The sequence below is a fragment of the Dipodomys spectabilis genome, unplaced genomic scaffold (assembly GCF_019054845.1).
Source record: "Dipodomys spectabilis isolate Male_0828 unplaced genomic scaffold, ASM1905484v1 ptg000379l, whole genome shotgun sequence".
NCBI lineage: Eukaryota > Metazoa > Chordata > Mammalia > Rodentia > Heteromyidae > Dipodomys > Dipodomys spectabilis.
This window is the reverse complement of record NW_024871056.1, coordinates 420,338-439,492: the sequence shown is the minus strand read 5'-3', so window position 1 is coordinate 439,492 and position 19,155 is coordinate 420,338. Positions and strand designations below refer to the sequence as shown.

Sequence of the window (19,155 nt, the reverse complement as noted above, 5' to 3'; positions counted from 1 at the left end):
CTCTCAGGGGCAGGACGGTGTGAGCCCTCTAAGGGGCAGGATGGTGTGAACCCCCCTCTCTCAGGGGCAGGACGGTGTGAGCCCTCTCTCTCAGGGGCAGGACGGTGTGAGCCCTCTCTCTCAGGGGCACGACGGTGTGAGCCCTCTCTCTCAGGGGCACGATGGTGTGAGCCCTCTTTCAGGGGCAGGATGGTGTGAGCTCTCTCTCAGGGGCAGGATGGTGTGAGCCCTCTCTCAGGGGCAGGACGGTGTGAGCCCTCTCTCTCAGGGGCACAATGGTGTGAGCCCTCTCTCAGAGGCAGGACGGTGTGAGCCCCTCTCTCTCAGGGGCAGGACGGTGTGAGCCCTCTCTCTCAGGTGCAGGATGGTGTGAGCCCTCTCTCAGATGCAGGATGGTATGAGCCCTCTCTCAGGGGCAGGACGGTGTGAGCCCTCTCTCAGGGGCAGGATGGTGTGAGCCCTCTCTCAGGGGCAGGACGGTGTGAGCCCTCTCTCTCAGGGGCACAACGGTGTGAGCCCTCTCTCAGGGGCACAACGGTGTGAGCCCCTCTCTCTTAGGGGCAGGATGGTGTGAGCCCTCTCTCTCAGGGGCAGGACGGTGTGAGCCCTCTCTCAGGTGCAGGATGGTGTGAGCCCTCTCAGGGGCAGGGCGGTGTGAGCCCTCTCTCTCAGGGGCAGGACGGTGTGAGCCCTCTCAGGGGCAGGACGGTGTGAGCCCTCTCTCTTAGGGGCAGGATGGTGTGAGCCCTCTCAGGAGCAGGACGGTGTGAGCCCTCTCAGGGGCAGGACTGTGTGAGCCCTCTCTCAGGGGCAGGACGGTGTGAGTCCTCTCTCTCAGGGGCAGGGCGGTGTGAGCCCTCTCTCTCAGGGGCAGGACGGTGTGAGCCCTCTCAGGGGCAGGACGGTGTGAGCCCTCTCTTAGGAGCATGGCAGTGTGAGCCCTCTCATGGGCAGGACGGTGTGAGCCCTCTCAGGGGCAGGACGGTGTGAGCCCTCTCAGGGGCAGGACGGTGTGAGCCCTCTCTCTTAGGGGCAGGATGGTGTGAGCCCTCTCAGGAGCAGGACGGTGTGAGCCCTCTCAGGGGCAGGACGGTGTGAGTCCTCTCTCTCAGGGGCAGGGCGGTGAGAGCCCTCTCTCTTAGGAACAGGATGGTGTGAGCCCTCTGTCTCAGGGGCAGGATAGTGTGAGCCCTCTCTCTCAGGGGCAGGACGGTGTGAGCCCTCTCTCTCAAGGGAAGGATGGTGTGACCCTCTCAGGGGCAGGACAGTGTGAGCCCTCTCAGGGGCAGGACGGTGTGAGTCCCCTCTCAGGGGCAGGACGGTGTGAGCCCTCTCTCAGGGGCAGGACGGTGTGAGTCCTCTCTCTTAGGGGCAGGACGGTGTGAGTCCTCTCTTTTAGGGGCAGGATAGTGTGAGCCCTCTATCTTAGGGGCAGGACGGTGTGAGCCCTCTCTCTCAGGGGCAGGACGGTGTGAGCCCTCTGTCTTAGGGGCAAGATGGTGTGAGCCCTCTGTCTTAGGGGCAGGATGGTGTGAGCCCCTCTCTCTCGACCAAACCCGAGGACCAGAGAGCACTCATCTTGAAGGCTGATGACCCTTCTAGACCCTTCCATCCACCCGACGGCAGGCTGGCAGCGAGTGTGCACTCTCCCTCCCCAGGTCCTGTCCATGAAGAAGGAGCTGAACCCGGTGGAGCTGGACTTCCTGCTCCGCTTCCCCTTCAAGGCCGGGGTGGTCTCTCCGGTGGACTTCCTGCAGCAGCAGAGCTGGGGCGGGATCAAGGTCAGCCTCCACACACAGCCCTAGGCACCCCAAATCCCACAAGGTCTCCAACAAGACCGGGCACTCCCAGCTCCTCCGGAGGCTGAGATCTGGGGACCACGGGTCAAACCAGTCCGGGATGGGGCAGGCGGGGAGCAGAGGGGCGCGGGAGGAAGGAGAATGTTAAGGAAGAGTTCAAGTCCTCCTCACACACACAGCATTACCACCGAAGCAGGGGTGATAGAGTGAGTAGAGCAGAAGCAGCTGCTGGCTTCCAGAAGGCCCTGCCCTTGTGTCCTCTTCGAGGGTGACACTGCTAGGCTCCCGCTGCCCTCCCAGCCTCCGGCCATCGAGGGTGGGAGCCCCCCAGCCTCCTCCAGCCTCCCCCAGACCCCCATCCTTTCTTCCAGGCTGGAAGGGCACAGTGCACAGCCACCTCAGACTCAGGCCCTCAGGTCCCCTCCCGTCCTCCGGCCCTCTGTGAGGCAGCCTCGCTCCTGGAGGGGTCCCCCCGACCCCCCACTGGGCTCCTGTCCCCTGGAGGCGGGACAGGAAGGACAGCGCAGCCCCCCGCCGCCGTGGCCTCTCAAGGACCGGGAGGACGAGGAGGTCGGGGAGGGTGGCCGCTGACCCGGGGAGGGTCAGCCGCACCTCCACGCCTGCCCCAGGCCCTGTCAGAGATGGACGAGTTCAAAAACCTGGACAATGACATCGAAGGGTCCGCCAAACGGTGGAAGAAGCTGGTGGAGTCGGAGGCCCCCGAGAAGGAGATCTTCCCCAAGGAGTGGAAAAACAAGACGGCCCTGCAGAAGCTGTGCATGGTGCGCTGCATGCGGCCGGACCGCATGACCTACGCCGTCAAGTGAGTGGGCGCGGGGGTGTAGGGGAGACACCACCCTGGTTCAGAATCGAGGCCTTGACCACAGAGCTCCTGCTGAGCCGGTTCTGGCTAACTCTCCATGTCTCCCGTGTGGTCGGCAGGACCCCCTTTCCACTGGTCTGGGAGAAGGGACACGCTGTGACACGTCCCAGGGGCTGGGGGAGCTCTCCATGCCAGACGCGGATGTTGAAAGCCAGGTGAATGCCCTCCACAGCCAAGTGGGGTCCTTCTTAGGGTGTTTGGGGAAAAACTGTCCACCAGTTGATTCTCAGTTCCTCAGCGGTTCACGCTAGTGGAGGCCGGTTCCAGCAAGTTGGCATTTTGATCTGACCCTGCTGTGTTAGAACAGGGTGTGGGGTACAACGCAGAAGGGACCCATGCCAGGTCCCAGGGGTGCACACCTGTAACCTTAGCCATGCAAGACACTGAGCTCCAAGGGCTGTGGTTCAAAGCCAACCTGGGCAGATCCAAGGGACCCTAATCCCTAGTGAACCAGCAAAAAGCCAGAAGTGGAGAGCTGAGCACCAGCCTTGAGCAAAAACATGAGGCCCTGAGTTCAAGCCCCAGTCTGGGCACAGAAGAAAAGGAAGGAGGCGCCAGGAAGCCGTTCTCACGGTTTCTGCGGCTGAGTGCCTTCTGCCCTTCTCGCCTCTCCTGGGGGCCTGGACGCAGCCAGATGTCCCAAAAAGACACCAGCAGAATGCCCCAGGGCAGCGCGGGCCCTGACCCCCCTCGCCGGTTATTGTCAGACCAGGAGTGGTGAGGAGGAAGCAGAGCGCAGAGGGGCACGGCCCTGCCCTGCACGCCTGCAGGCCAAGCCAGGCAGCCTGCGAGAGCCCAGGGGAAAGCCAGCCCTGGGGGAGGCCGGCCCTGGGGGAGGCCGGCCCTGGGGGAAGCCCGGCCCTGGGGAAGGCCGGCCCTGGGGAAGGCCGGCCCTGGCGGAGGCCGGCCCTGGGGAAAGCCGGCCCTGGCGGAGGCCGGCCCTGGGGGAGGCCGGCCCTGGGGGAGGCCCGCCCTGGGGGAGGCCGGCCCTGGGGGAGGCCCGCCCTGGGGGAGGCCGGTCCTGGGGGAGGCCGGCCCTGGGGGAAGCCGGCCCTGGCGGAGGCCAGCCGTGAGGGTCTGGGCAGGAGCAGGCCTTCAGTGTCCTCACCCTGCGGCACTAACTCATCTGTGGACAATGACCTTGGGCACAGCCAAGGTGATTTCGTTTCCTCTCTGCCCTGGCGCAGCCCTTGCTCAGCCAGGTCATGACATCTGTGTTCTAAGTCCATTGCAAAGGACTGAATTAAACCCAGGTGTTCAGAACGAGCAGCCCCCCAACACACACGCACAAATCGCCCCTAACACCAGCCCAGGAAACTGCCCGGTCCAGCAGACACCAGGCAGAGTCAGGACCCCGAAAATGCTGGCAAGTGGGGAGCAGAGGGAAGGGAAGGAGCAGCGGCTGGCTGGAGATCAAGTTCCCAGCAGAGACCCACACACCTGGGCCTGACATTTCTAGTCTGCCCAATCCAGCGCAGGAGAGCCACTGAGAAACTCGCCTCCCGGTGGGCAGATATCTGAAAGCCAAAGATGGCGCCCTCCACCCCAAGTTTTCCCCAGAGGGGTTCCCGGAGGCCTCCTGGGATCTGTGGGGTCGAGCTAAAAAGCTAAGGTCCTGGTACCCACAGGTACAGAGGAAGTTCTCTGTGTTCTAACGCTGCCTTTCCTCTGAGCCATCCAGCCGCTGTGTAGCCTCCAGAAATGCTGCTTCCTCACGTACCTGTCCCCCGTGACCTGTGCACCTGTCAAGCCAGGGCCAGCGATCGTTCACTGGGCCGGGCCCCTGTGTGCCTCCCGAGGCCTGGGTGGGGGGAGGGGGTGCCGTGGCACTGGGCACTGGGCCCAGGATGGGCAGACCCTGCCCCCCAGAAGCCATTACTTCCTGTCTAGTCCTCCCGGAGGCGGCCCAGGCCGCCCCTCACCCCTCACACTAGTCCAGGGCAGCTTCCTCTGCCCCAGGGCCTCACCCAGCCCCATCCCCTACCTCTCCCCCCCCCCCCCCGCCCCCAGGAACTTTGTGGAGGAAAAGATGGGCAGTAAGTTTGTGGAAGGCCGGAGTGTGGAGTTTTCCAAGTCCTATGAGGAGAGCAGCCCCTCCACGCCCATCTTCTTCATCCTCTCCCCAGGGGTGGACCCCCTGAAAGACGTGGAGGCCCTGGGTAAGTCCTGCTGCCCCAGGTCGACACACGGGGTGGGGGGGGGGGGGGAGGGGAGCTGCAGGGAGGGGCCATGCACGCGCGTTAGGCCCACCGCATCCAAAACAGAAAGACCTGTGTGGGTGAGGGCAGGGGAACTGAGGGCACACCTCCCGGCAGCGACGGGCAGCAATGGGCAGCGACACAGCTGATCACCACACAACCCAGCACAGGCACTGCAGGACGGACACACACACACACACACACACACACACACACACACACACACACCCACAGGGGAAGAAAAGGAGCTGGTGAGCGGACAGACTGGAGGTGGTGCAGCCATGCTGCAGAACACGGCTCTGCCAGGTGGGCGGTGGCCAGCTGCTGGGGGAGGGGCGACGCGTGGGCACCAGAGCCCGGGGGGGGGGGCGCAGCCATCGCACAACGTGACAAGCGTCCCGAATGTCGCTGAGCTGGCCACGCGAGATCCTTTAAACGGCAACCCTGATGGAACATGGATTTTCCCAGATAAACAAGGCGAGAAGCCGGTGGCTTAAGCCTGTCATCCTAGCTACTCAGAAGGCTGAGATCTGAGGGTCACGGTTCAAAGCCAGCCTGGGCAGAAAGGTCTGTGAGACTCTCATCTCCAATTAACCACTCAGAAAACCAGAAGTAGCACCTCAAGCTGAAGAGCCGAGGGACAGTGCCCAGGCTCAGAGTTTAAGCCCCGTGATGACAAAAAACAAAAACAAACAAGGCCTCTTTGCGGGGACTGAACCTCTCACCGAATTGCCTGCCCCAAGCTCTTCCTGTGTTCCTTTCTTTAGGGAAGAAACTGGGCTTCACCATAGACAACGGGAAGCTCCACAACGTGTCTCTGGGGCAGGGACAGGAGGTGGTGGCCGAGAATGCCCTGGACGTGGCTGCGGAGAACGGGCACTGGGTCATTCTGCAGGTGAGGCCCCCTGCAGGGGCCCCGGGGAGCGGGCACTGGGTCATTCTGCAGGTGAGGCCCCCTGCAGGGGCCCCGGGGACAGCTCAAAGCCTGGACGCAAGCAGGACATGGGACTGGCACTAACACTGTCCCACGGGCCCCTGAAGAGAGGGCTCTCCACGATCAACTGCACCGGGACCAGGGCCAGGGCAGGGGCAGCCGGTGGGGGTTCTCCCGTGGAGGGAGGACACCGGGGTCCATGCTTGGGTAGACTGAAGGACACAAAGCTTCACATTCAATATGGTGGGGAAGAATGCACAGGACTCACCCTGCAGGCTTTGGAGAAGCCCCCCGAGGTGAGCCCTGGTCAGGGTACCTAACCCCGGTCCTCCTCCCTGAAGAACATCCACCTGGTGGCCCGGTGGCTGAGCACGCTGGACAAGAAGGTGGAGCGCTACAGCATAGGCAGCCACGAAGACTACCGTGTGTTCATCAGCGCCGAGCCCGCCCCCTCCCCCGAGGCCCACATCATCCCCCAGGGCATTCTGGAAAACGCCATCAAGATCACCAACGAGCCACCCACCGGCATGTACGCCAACCTGCACAAGGCCCTGGACCTCTTCACCCAGGTAGGGAGGCGGGGTGCCAGGGATGAAGGAAAAGCACATAGAGGTGGCCTGGGGCTTTGCACAGTAGACACAAATAGCTGCTGCTGTGTTTGTGCTGGTCCTGGGGCTTGAACTCAGGGCTCAAAGCTGGCGCTCTGTCACTTGAGTCACATCTCCACTCTGGCTTTCTGGTGGTTAGCTGGAGAGATGAGTCACATAAACAAACTTTCTTGCCTGGGCTGGCTTCGAACCACACTGCTCTCAGATGGTCATTGTCAAGCCGTTCATCCAGTCCAGTTCCGTTATAATCTCACAGGCTCCTATGTGGTCCATCAGCCAGAATATTCTGAAGCACAGAATGTATTTTATAGAAAGTAGTATCACTGCTGAGTGCCGGTGGCTCACGCCTATCATCCTAGCTACTCAGGAGGCTGAGATCTGAAGATTGGGGTCCAAAGCCAGCCCAGGCAGGAAAGTCTATGAGACTCCAATAAACTACTCAGAAAACCAGAAGTGGTGCTGTGTGTGGCTCAAGTGGTAGAGTGCTTGCTTTGAGTTGAGCTGAGGGACAGCGCCCAGGCCAGAAGGTTCAAGACTATGACTGACAAAAAAAAATAGTGGTGTTTCTCTCACTTGTGACAAAACTACATCTTGGAAAGGGAAAGAGTATACTCATGCATACATGCACATGTGTGTGCATACACACACACACTGATGTTCCCTGCACTCATCTGAGGAGGGACCAGATCAGGTGGAGGAGGTCACTTAGGATCACTGGCGCTTCCCGCCCCCCAAACCTGTGTGTACCCTGGAGCATCGGGCCATGACCAGGTTCTGGCGTGACGTCTTCCGCTTCCTCGCCAGGACACCCTGGAGATGTGCACGAAGGAGATCGAGTTCAAGTGCATCCTCTTCGCCCTGTGCTACTTTCACGCCGTGGTGGCCGAGAGGCGCAAGTTTGGCGCCCAGGGCTGGAACCGGTCGTATCCCTTCAACAACGGGGACCTCACCATCTCCATCAATGTGCTCTACAATTACCTGGAGGCCAACCCCAAGGTGAGATGCATCCCAACCCGCCTGGCCATGCCGGGCCTCCACACGGGGTCCATAAACCAAAGGACATGTCAGCACCGCGGCACCCGCAACCTCCCCTAACAGCGGCTGCCAGCCCGGCCGGCCACCGCCATCTGATGGGGCTGCTGGAGAGCCTGCCTCTGGTCAACTCCGGGTCAACTCCACAGCCGCCCAGTGCGACCCAGAGCCCTGGAAGCCCCGGAGACGCTGGGCTTTGGGTGCCACAGGCCTTGTCAATATCCAGTTTGGGGGAAGGAGGCCCTCAAAAGTCTCCTTAAAAAGAAGGGTTGGGGGGGCCAGGAAGGTGGCTCAGTGGTGGAGCGCTCGCCTCACATACGAGGCCCTGGGTTCGATTCTTCAGCACCACATAAGCAGAAAAAGCTGGACGTGGCGCTGTGGTTCAAGTGGTAGAGCGCTAGCCTTGAGCTGAAGAGCTGAGGGACAGTGCCCAGGCCCAGAGTTCAGGCCCACAACTCACTCACACTCTTTCTCTCTCTCTCTCTCACACACACACACACACACATACACACACACACACACACACACACAGAGGCTGCTTGGTTTTTATTATCCTTTTCTGCCCAGCTTAGCTTTGAACCTGGATCCTCAGATTGCAGCCTCCTGAGTAGCTAGGATGACAGGCCTGAGCCACCAAGAGCGCCTGATTTTCCCTTTCTGCAAGTGGCTGCCAAGAAATGTAAAATGACCGGCGTGGCTCCCGTGGCACCTCCCTGGGGCTGCAGGATTGACCACTCTGGGTCGGATGAGGGTGGAGGAGGGTGCTCCAGAGCCAGGCTCTTCGCCACAGGTGCCCAAAGTGAGCACTCCAGGGCAAGCAAGGGCTGGAACACTGGGAAGGGTGAAGCGGGGGACATGGGTAGGAAGAGGCCAGTCGCAGCAGGGCTGGACGGCTCACCCAACTGCCCACCCCAGGCAACACTGACTGTGGTATCTGCTCCTGAGGCCCCAGGAAGCCAAGGTTTTGGGGGGACGAGCTGCTTGCTCCAAGCTCTCTGCTATCAGAGACCTCAAGGCCCCCGTGGGTGACAGCTGCGGGAATGGCCCAGGGTCGCTCAGTGGGCTCAGAGGAAGACCCTATGGGGGGAGATGCAGCAAGCCAGTGCCAGCCCTGAGCGCTGCAGATGCCAGGAGAGAGAGGGCAGGTGTGCATGGGGAACAGAGCAGCAGCCTGGCTCGAGGCGGTGAAGGAGAGCCAGCCGGAGGCGGGGAGAGCACGTCTCTCCGCTGTCATGGGAGCGGCCTGGGAGGCGGAGCCCCACCTGCAAGGCTGCCGGCGGCCATGCCCTCTTGGGGCAAGGGCACCTTCCAACCGCTGCCACCTCTCCCAGGTGCCCTGGGACGATCTCCGCTACCTTTTCGGTGAAATCATGTACGGCGGCCACATCACGGATGACTGGGACCGCCGGCTGTGCAGGACCTACCTGATGGAGTATCTGCGGCCTGAGATGCTGGAGGGCGACGTGATGCTGGCCCCCGGCTTCCAGACACCCCCAAACCTGGACTACAAGGTACGGGGGGGGGGGGCAACAGCCCTGGTCCCCAGGCCAACGCCACCCGCGGGCCTCCCGTCACAAATGGAAATGAGCAACTGGGCGAGAAAGGGGCAGGGAAGGAAGGAGAGGAAAGGCACGCGGTGGGCGCAGAGGGCAGCGTGAGGAGGCTCGGGGAGGGAGGCACGCCGGCAGGGGACACGGAGCCCGCAGATGTGCTCTGCTAGTCTGCTTACAGCCCCCTCTCGCAGGGTTACCACGAGTACGTCGACGAGAACCTGCCCCCCGAGAGCCCCTATCTCTATGGCCTGCACCCCAACGCAGAGATTGGCTTTCTGACAGTCACCTCGGAGAAGCTGTTCCGCACGGTGCTGGAAATGCAGCCCAAAGAGTCGGACTCGGGAGCTGGCACTGGAGTGTCCCGGGAGGAAAAGGCAGGTTCCCTCCACCCACAGGGGCAGGGGCAGGACAGGGCAGGGGCAGGACAGGGCAGGGGCAGGGGCAGGGCCGGGGGTGGGGGCAGGGGCAGGACGGGGGGGGGGGGTCCCCGCAGGGGTCAAAATGCAGCTCTGACTGGTGGCCCCTGGGGCACTTGTTCCCAGGGTCTGCAATCGGGTACAGCCTGGGCGGGAGCAGTCAGCGTCTGGATGCCGTGGGGGCAGCAGATGAGCTGAGGGGGGACTTCCCAGGGAAGGCCCAGCTGAGAGCACTGAGCAGTGAAAGGTGTGGTACGCAAGAGCACTGGAGGCCGAGGGACCCCGTGAGGCCGCAGATCTTCAGCTCAGCCTGTGAAAGTTCTGCCATCAGCTAAGACGTGGGCTTCACAGGGGACCAACCCTAGGATGGAGAGACCCTCATTGCTACTAGGCCTGGTACCAGGGTGGCCTGATGTAGCCCCAGCCCCAACATGGAGCCTGGCCAGGGGCCAGAACCCGGAGCCTGCTGGCACCTGTCACATTGGCCACACTTCGTGATCGCGTGTTCCTGGCACCTCTGCTCCCCTCTCCCCTCTCCTCGGGGGTCCGAGCTGAGATGCCTGGGCCAGCTCCCTGCCCGGCGCTGCCAGGAGGGTCCTCAGCCCAGCAGATAGTGACACAGCCCTGCGGGGACTGACTTCCAGGTGAAGGCCGTGCTAGACGACATTCTGGAGAGGATTCCAGAGACATTCAACATGGCGGAGATCATGGCCAAGGCTGCTGAGAAGACGCCCTATGTGGTTGTTGCCTTTCAAGAATGTGAGAGGATGAACATTCTCACCAACGAGATGCGGCGCTCGCTGAAGGAGCTGAACCTGGGGCTGAAGGTAAAAATAAATGCGGGCCATCAGGGACCCCAGGCACCATCCGGGACCCCAGGCACCATCCGGGACCCCAGGCACCATCCGGGACCGCAGGACCATCCGGGACCCCAGGCACCATCCGGGACCCCAGGCACCATCCGGGACCCCAGGACCATCCGGACCTCAGGGGCCATCCGGGAACCCAGGACCATCCGGGACCCCAGGCACCTTCCGGGACCCCAGGCACCATCCGGGACCCCAGGGACCATCCGGGACCCCAGGGACCATCCGGGACCCCAGGCACCTTCCGGGACCCCAGGGACCATCCGGGACCCCAGGGACCATCTGGGACCCCAGGGACAGGCCTGAGGAACTGGCTGGCCTGTGGGAACCTCCGGCCTCCCTCCCAGCCTCGGCCCCTGGGGACGAGCGTGTCATGGCCGGTCCCCTTTCTCCCCGGCCACTCAAGGCCCAAGGAGGTTATCTAGACTGTTCCCTGGCAGGAAACACTGGCTGGTCCCCACACGAGGCGTCCCCAGAGCCATGCGGTGCTGATGACTCAGGATGCTGGGGGAGGGGGGGGCGAGGGCGGGCACTCGCATGGGGCCTCCCATCCTCCCAGGGAAAATGTGACAATATCTGCTCTCCCAATCTGGGCTGCATTCTTTAGGGGGAACTGACCATCACGACAGACATGGAAGACCTGTCCACAGCTCTGTTCTACGACACGGTGCCCGACACGTGGGTGGCCCGGGCCTACCCCTCCATGATGGGCCTGGCAGCCTGGTACGCCGACCTGCTGCTCCGTATCAGGGTGAGCATGTCCTCCCAGGGCACCGAGGCTCGGGGGAGAGAGGTCGGCCCGGCCCGGCCCAGCCCCGCACGGAGCCGGCTTGCCACACTCAGCAAGCCCCGCCAGGCACAGCTGCCACCCATACACAGAGGTGCCAATGGCAGGACCTCTTTGGGACCCGCACATTACCCTCAAGGCACTCCCTTTCTGTCTCTTCCGGCCCAAGAGCAGGGACGTCGGGGGAGAAGCCAGGCTCCCCAAGAGCTAGGCGAAGCCCTCTGTGCCGAGGCCCTGGGCCAGTCCCCAGCCCGCTGCCCTCGGGGCCGCTTGTGTTCTCTCAGGAGCTCGAGGCCTGGACCACAGACTTCGCCTTGCCCACCACCGTGTGGCTGGCGGGCTTCTTCAACCCGCAGTCGTTCCTCACGGCCATCATGCAGTCCATGGCCAGGAAGAACGAGTGGCCGCTGGACAAGATGTGTTTGTCTGTGGAGGTGACCAAGAAAAGCAAAGAGGACATGACCGCGCCGCCGCGGGAAGGCTCCTACGTGTACGGCCTCTTCATGGAAGGTGAGGGCCGCGAGGGCCGCTCTGCCATGGACGCAGGGTGGGGGCAGCCCCGCGGGAGCGCTCACGGGCCACGGCTCCCTCGCGGCTCCCACCCGCGGGGGCTGCAGACTTGCCTCAACTCAACCCCAACAGAGGAGCCTGTGTAAGGACAGCAGGAGTCCACACAGATGGCAGAGAGCTCAGCCCGGGACGGGGCCACCTGTTCTCAGCCCGTCGAGGGAGGCCAGCTCCAAGAACAGGAAGGAAGAGGGGTGGGGGCATCCCCTGTGCTGCTGCCGAGGGCCGGGCCGTGCCCTCAGACCACAGCCGTCCGGCTCCGCCGCCATCATCCCCTGCCACCTCCCAAATCACCACAGATGAGCAACGGCCATTCTCCACTGTTTATTTGGAATTCCAGACAGGAAATATAAACACCACTCAATAGGGCAAGTAGAAATGATAGCAGTCTGGTCAGAGGCAAATAATATTTATATTAGGCATAGGTATTTATACTCTATGTACATAGAGGATAGACATTATACAGTTAGAGGCAGGAGACTTTATGGTTTTCAGCAGGAGTTCTGACTTCCTGGCACTGAAATCAGGAAGGCGCAGATGAGGCTCTAAAAACACCACGATTTAAAGAGAAGGAAGCCAAGGCCGCAGTGCATGGGGCTCAGGGCGCAGCGGGGTCATGGGCAGCTGCACGTGCACGCGGCCACCTGCCAAGCCTCTGCTCACACCTCCAGGCCCAGCAGTGTCCACCCCGGCCCAGGCCTGAGCTCCGGACACCACCATCTTCCGGCAAAGTGGGGGGGCCGGGCCTTGCCCTGCGGGCACCCCCTCCCTCCCTGTCAGCACACCACACTGACGGGCTCCCCCGGCCAGGGCCTCCCTGACCCTCAGCCCCGCTTCCCCTCAGGAGCTCGCTGGGACACCCAGACCGGAGTCATCGCTGAGTCGCGGCTGAAGGAGCTGACGCCAACCATGCCCGTCATCTTCATCAAGGCCATTCCTGTGGACCGCATGGAGACCAAGAACATTTACGAGTGCCCCGTGTACAAGACGCGCATCCGGGGCCCGACCTACGTCTGGACCTTCAACTTGAAGACTAAAGAGAAGGCGGCCAAGTGGGTGCTGGCGGCGGTGGCACTGCTGCTGCAGGTGTAGCGGCGGCTGGTTTCGGGGGCCAGGCCGCGCCTGACCGCAGCCCAGCCAACAAACTCAGCCATCAAAGCCCAGCTTTGCAACTCTTATTTATTTTACAGGAACTGAGAACTGTATCGTCTCTTATATAAATAATCAAAGTTCTTTGTAACCAAGAACACAAGGTGGGGGGCTGATGTGGATAAAAGAACCAAGGTCACTTATCCATGTCTACCTGATTCTGTTCAGTGCCCACAGATGCCCAGGGTTTGACATGACAGGGGGCGGGGGGAGGCACCTAGGACCCGGGCAGGGCAGCTCTATCTTTAACACAAGCAGCCTTTGGGGGTTAGTTAGCATGGCTTCACACTGCACTGGCCACCGGGAGCCTGCGTACTCTGCGCTAAGCAGGAAGTGTGCTGGGCATCCAGGCCCCAGCATTCCTCTCCTGAGGACCAGAGGGCCTCCGCTGAGCCAGAACTCCGGTTGCACACAGGTGCCGTGTGCACAGGCTGACCACCTGCTGAAGCCAGCGCACGGGACTGGGGGAGGGGCTGCGTGGGAAGCCCCTCAACCTCTGGCTCTCCTGCCTAAGCCTCTGGGTTGGCAGGCAGGCAGGCGGTAGGTGCCCTGGGAGCCGTCCCACTGCTCGGGAGCCGTTTTCTCCCAGTTCTGTGGCCTGGCACAGCCCCGGCATGAGCAAGTCCAGCTCCCGTTTCTCTGACTTTCAAGCATCTACACACCACCATGAAGCACTCTCCAGGCTGGGGCTGGTGGCTCGTGCCTATAATCCTAACTACTTCAAAGGCCACGAGCCACAGGTATGAAGCCAGCCCAGGCAGCAAAAACGCTCCATCTCCACGATAACTAGCCAAAAGCAAGGCTAGAGCTTGGCTCAAGTGACAGAGCACTAGCCATGAACAAGCAAGTCAAACAAGTGTGGGAGGCCCTGAGTTCAAGCCTTGGTACTGGCCCATACACTCTCACTATCTCTGTCTCTCTACAACTCATCATAAAGGTGCTCAGGAAAACACTGGTGCCCTGTAAAAAGGTCATCCACAGACAGAGATGACCTGGTGCTCCAGCTGCATGGCAGCCCACCAGACCCTGCCTGGCAGGAGCGTCTGCCTGCAGCGAGAGCCACTTCAGCTGGAGATGGAGCCCAGGCCCACTGCCACACAGCCAGGCACTGCAGGGGCAGCCCGGGCAGCACGCACTAAGCTGTAGGAATAGCATGATCCCAATGTTTGGAGAAAACTTTCTCCCAGGTATACACACCCAAAACCCAACACCACAGTGGAGCAGAGGTCCCAGAGGGTAATTAATGTCCAGGAACCACCCTGCCTGGATTCACAGGGCTGTCCAGAGGGAAAAGGTGCCCCTTGGCACAGAGCTTGCAAGGACACAGTCTCAGCCTCCCAGCCTGGCTGCTGGCAATGCCTCTGCCGGCCAGGAGGGGTCAGGGCAGCCCCTCGCGCCAGGCTCAGCCTCGCGTCCAGGCCACCACTGGCTGTGCAGCCACCAGGCAGCTCACTTCCAAAATGAGACCTGCTTCCACTTCCGCCTTTAGCCATTTACTCTGCCTGAATGTACTGTGGATGGTTGGCAAAGTGATCTCCAAGCTCCCCAAGGGAGCAGTGACACGGAAGGCAGGGGTGGGGGCAGCCACACCTACACAGGGGGACTTGGTCTAAGGACAGGTGGGGGGGCAACAGGACACAGCAAGGGGCACTGGGAGACAGGACAAAGGGGAACAGCATGCAGGCTGGCCTAAGCCAGGCACTGGATAAGGCCTCTCCAGGGCTGGGAAGGTGGCTCCGTGGTAGAGCGGTTGCCTTGCATGCATGAAGCCTTGGGTTCCACTCCTCAGTACCACATACTCAGAAAAAGCCAGAGATGGGGCTATGGCTCAAGTGGTAGAGTGCTAGCTTTGAGCACAGACAGGCTTAAGGACAGTGCCAAGGCCCTGAGTTCAAGCTCCAGGACCGGCAAAAAAAAAAAAAAAAAAGATGACGGTCTCTCCAAACCAAAGTCAGGACCTGAGGCGACCAGGCTGCTCACGCTGCCCCCTGGACAATTCAATGACCAGCCCAAAGGCAATCACTGCGGGGCTCTGCCATCACCTCCTCTGTTCACAACCACAAAAGCCTGTAGAGATGGGGCTCCCGCACGGAGCCCAGTACACACAGCCGCAGGACAAGGCTAGCCACAGCCGGCCCTTCGTCCCTACGGCCTGACCGTGGGGGACACACCAAAACAGACCCTTCCAGAGGCAAAAGCCAGACGACTCCAGCGCAGCTCCTCTAGAGGTCACACCATGGACCTAAGCCCCGGGCTCTCCTCCCTGCAGACACCTGCCTCAGCACCGCAGGGCGGAGACCGTGGCAAGGGCTCAAAACTGGTTCTGGAGAGACCAGAGCACAAGCAACCATCAATACGCAGGTCCTAAAGTCCAGGTAGCCAGGCTGGCTAAGCCATTTGACCTTGTATCAAACAGATCTACAAAACTGAAATTAAAAACTTAAATAAAACTGGGCGCCAGTGGCTCAGCCTGTCATCCTAACTATTCAGGAGGCTGAGATTTGAGGATCACAGTTCAAAGCCAGCCGGGGCGGGAACATCTGTGAGACTCTTATCTCCAATAAACCACCTGAAAACCAGAAGTGGCGCTGTGGCTCAAGTAGTAGAGCACTAGCCTTGAGCTGAAGAGCTGAGGGACAGCACCCAGGCCCAGAGTTCAGGCCCTACGACTGATCAAAAAAAAAAACCTTAAATGTGTCACAGACTCTGATGTAAAACAGGCTATGCTGGGGAGCCAGTGTCAGAAGGAAAGACCAACAGAGAGACTGAATATGCATGTTGTCAATAAAATAATGCAGTCTGTTGAAATGTGGTTTTAAGAAGAGGTGAGGAAGGGGAAGAGGGTGAGAGTCTGACCCGGGTACACCAGAGGCATGGAAATGTCTCAATGGAACGCACTTTGTGCAGCTAACACATGCTAATACAGACAGGCAGGCAAACAGCAACAATTACAATCATCATCTGTCCTGCCTGACAATCCTAAGGAGTTCATGCTACCTTTTTATCAGGCCTGGCATTGGCATTGTTTTGTTCTTGAAAGTCTGTTTGAGGAGGAAAACAGTCACACACACCATTTGGAAACACAAACGTGAGAGGATGCTAGCCTCAGTGGTACTCCACTCTACATTTGTGAAGTATGGTTAAAAGCAACGGAGGTAACCAGAGGGCACTCTGAGGAGAGGAACACAACGGCACAATTATGCCCATGTGCATCTGATCATACAAAAATAAGTTATCGAAATGAACTCCAGAAAACGGGAATGAGGTGTTTTCTTTTTTGCTCTTCCTGTTTTCTTTCCTTTTAGTTCTGTTTGTTTATATGTCTCTGGGAATACAAGGAAAGCACAGAAACGGAAGGACAAAGGGTGAGCAAGTGTGACAACAGGACTGTGCTGAAAATCATCTATACAACTTGTGGGTAGGGAAGGGAGGGAAAAACTGGGAAGGTGAAGGGGTAACACTGTCCAAAAAGAAGGGTACTCTTAGGTACCAGTGGCTTACGCTTGTAATCCTAGCTACTCAGGAAGCTGAGCTCTGAGGATTTCAGTTCAAAACCAACTCAGACAAGAAGGTCTGTGAGACTCTTCTCTCCAATTAACCACCAGAAAACCAGAAGTGGCACTGTGGCTCAAACTGATAGAGTGCTATCCTTGAGCAAAAGAGCTCAGGGATAGTGCCCAGGCCCTGAGTTCAAGCCCCATGACCAACCCCCACCCCCCAAAAAAAGAAATGTACTCTTTTTTTTTTTTTTGGGGGGGTCCGGTCGTGGGGCCTGAACTCTGGGCCTGAGCTCTGTCCCTCAGCTCTTCAGCTCAAGGCTAGCACTCCACCACTTGAGCCACAGCCCCACTTCCGGCTTTTCTTTTCTGCTTATGTGGTGCTGAGGAATCGAACCCAGGGCCTCAGGCATGCAAGGCAAGCGCTCTACCACTGAGCCACCTTCCCAGCCCCAAGAAATGTACTCTTTACCTGACTCATGTAACTGCTCTAACACATCACCTTTACAGTAAGAAGACTTCCTTTTTAAAGTAATGGACATAGTAAGAAAACTACATGATGAATACCTTTCTGTAAAGCGAGGTTGGGAGGAGAGGCCGGTGGCAGGAGTCACAGGCGTGTGACGGTGCTGACAGGAAGCACGGCACCAGCCTCAGCCCCGAGACTCTCCCGCCTCTGCCCCACGCCAGGGCAGCCAGCAGAGGACGTGGGCACCGTGGTGAGAGCGGGAGTGCGTCCCGCTGCGCAGTGGGCCCGGCCCTCTGTGGACCGGCTGCCCAGGCCTGGCGGGGGGAGGGGAGTCCTGCTAGCAGCGGCCCCTGTACCTAGAACGTCACACCTACGTCTGGGACATCGCATCTCCTAACTACACAGCACAAAAACAGACACCAGGGAGAGATCCAACTCAGAAGCACCTTATCCTGAGCGGCGGCCGGCGCGGGCGTCAGGCCCAAGCGTGCTCCATGCTAGACCACCTGCCGCTCCCGCTGCGTGGAATGGAGGCAGGAACCATGACACCCGCCTCGCTCCCCTCGGTCACAGGACCCAGCCTCCCTGGCCCCAGGAAGAGGCTGGGGGAGTGGAAGAAGGCCCACCTAAGACCTGAGTGGCGGCGTCTGCACCTGAAGAGAGGGAATCTGCTGGCTAACTTAACACCAGGCTGCAAAAGCTTTGATGGTAGCCATCCCTGACTACAGGGACCGAACCAAGGGAGGGGAGAGAACCCTCAGGGCTCCCTTGAGTCAGTGCGGGACTGGGGTCGGCAGCCCCCGCCCTACAGATCTGTGCTGAGAGGTGACAAGGAGATGGCACCTGTCTGATCTCAGAAGAAGTTCTTGATCAGTGGCGTCACCATCTTCACCCACAGCTTCACCTGCCGCCCCGGCTGCTCAAAGGTAGCGGAGGACACCACAGCTGACCGCAGGTAGAGCTGCTCTTGCTCCTGAGGAAGAAGAACAGAGAGCAACGGTTGCAAGTCCCTCCGGCGGCGGCCCACACAGCAGGATGGCCTGCTCCCGAGGAGGTGCCCAGGCGGCAGCGGATTGAGGACACCCAGGCTCCTGAGCGGGTCTCCAAGACAGAGCTGGCGTTGGACAAGCATGCTACTTTGTGTCCACCCTGACTTAAGGAAGTGGTGTACATCAAATGTAACCAGGCTAATATGCATGTATAAGTCAGGCACTGCGGGGCTGTTGCTCAGGGACGGAGTATGCGTGGCCTGCCGGCGTGGCGGGGAGGGTGGGGGGCTGGGTTCTACCTCATATCCTGAGAAGTCAACTCTGCCCAAGACCTGCGAATTAAGATGTGCATGTGGGTGCGTGCGTGTGCATACACACTTCAGTCCTGAGGCTCAAACCCAGGACCTGGGCGCTGTCCGTGAACTGCTTCACTCAGGGCTAGCGCTCTACCACTTGAGCACAGCTCCACTTCTGGCTTTTTGGTACTTAGTTGGAGATAAGAGTCTCACAAACTTGCCTGCTGGAGCTAGCTTCAAATCACAATCCTCAGATCTCAGCCTCCTCAGTAGCTAGGATTACAGGCATGAGCCCCTGGCGCCCCAAGACTAAGATGTTTTACAGATATTTGCCACAGCAACATTTGTAAGGAAAGGCTGGAAAACACCTAAATATCCACCAGTTGGCTTATTAATAAACCCACATGACAAAGCCTCATTGGCTGTGGGACATTGTTTAGAACATGCATTCACTGGTGTGGGAAAGGGCACAGAATGTCAGCTGGGGACGCAGACATGAATGTCCACCACACAGGTTGGTCCCTGCGCATCCCAGGGGGACCACTCAGTCCCAGGACCCTCCGCAGAGAGCGAAGCCGGGAGATGGGAGGGAAGAGCTGTATCCCTGGCAGCTCCTCCACCCCACTGAGGCCAGACACCTGCCCCAGGACTCTGTGCAAAGTGTCCAAGGCTTTGCCTGCCACAAAGGCTGGGCAGGGGTGCTCCAGGGCCTTCCTTTGCCTCTCCTGCAGCTTTCCCTGAGGCCAGGGTCTGTCTGCAGACCGAGCAGCCCATGTCATGCATGGGAGCCCAGTCCTCTGCGCCCCCCGCCCCCCCCCCCCCGGCATCTCGAGGGGCTGGGTGCAGAAGTCTCCACAGAGCTGGCTCCAGCCACATAGGCCAATCAACACCCAGCCAAGATGGCAACAAGGCTGCCAGAAACACTGCGTCCTCACTCACTCACAGCAGGGATGGAGGGCGTCAGCTCCAGAGTCATAATGCTGCTGGAGGGTCACAGTGGGAAACTTCTCCCAACAAAACCAGGAAGCTGTCAGTTTTTATTGTCTGCACTAAGGGGATGGCTTCAGGTTCTGATGTAAGTCCGGTCCCCTTCCTGGGCTCCTGCCTGGGCC

At 60.1% G+C, this 19,155-nt stretch overlaps 2 protein-coding genes across 2 annotated transcripts in view; one reads left to right on the top strand and one right to left on the bottom strand.

Moving 5' to 3' along the window:
* The window catches only part of Dnah17 (dynein axonemal heavy chain 17), a 104,709-nt gene extending 90,166 nt beyond the window's left edge, over nucleotides 1–14,543 (top strand). The window contains exons 69-80 of the mRNA XM_042667148.1: nucleotides 1,659–1,781; nucleotides 2,429–2,622; nucleotides 4,693–4,841; nucleotides 5,648–5,787; nucleotides 6,156–6,383; nucleotides 7,227–7,418; nucleotides 8,786–8,965; nucleotides 9,199–9,381; nucleotides 10,068–10,250; nucleotides 10,897–11,040; nucleotides 11,361–11,586; nucleotides 12,488–14,543. Of these exons, the coding sequence (XP_042523082.1) occupies nucleotides 1,659–1,781; nucleotides 2,429–2,622; nucleotides 4,693–4,841; nucleotides 5,648–5,787; nucleotides 6,156–6,383; nucleotides 7,227–7,418; nucleotides 8,786–8,965; nucleotides 9,199–9,381; nucleotides 10,068–10,250; nucleotides 10,897–11,040; nucleotides 11,361–11,586; nucleotides 12,488–12,735 (2,190 nt within the window). The 3' untranslated portion in view covers nucleotides 12,736–14,543. The remainder of the gene's footprint in view (nucleotides 1–1,658; nucleotides 1,782–2,428; nucleotides 2,623–4,692; nucleotides 4,842–5,647; nucleotides 5,788–6,155; nucleotides 6,384–7,226; nucleotides 7,419–8,785; nucleotides 8,966–9,198; nucleotides 9,382–10,067; nucleotides 10,251–10,896; nucleotides 11,041–11,360; nucleotides 11,587–12,487) is intronic.
* Pgs1 (phosphatidylglycerophosphate synthase 1) overlaps nucleotides 11,953–19,155 on the bottom strand; it is a 43,856-nt gene continuing 36,653 nt past the window's right edge. Inside the window, exons 9-10 of the mRNA XM_042667152.1 lie at nucleotides 17,602–17,731; nucleotides 11,953–12,580 (exon numbers count right to left, since the gene is read on the bottom strand). Of these exons, the coding sequence (XP_042523086.1) occupies nucleotides 17,612–17,731 (120 nt within the window). The 3' untranslated portion in view covers nucleotides 11,953–12,580; nucleotides 17,602–17,611. The remainder of the gene's footprint in view (nucleotides 12,581–17,601; nucleotides 17,732–19,155) is intronic.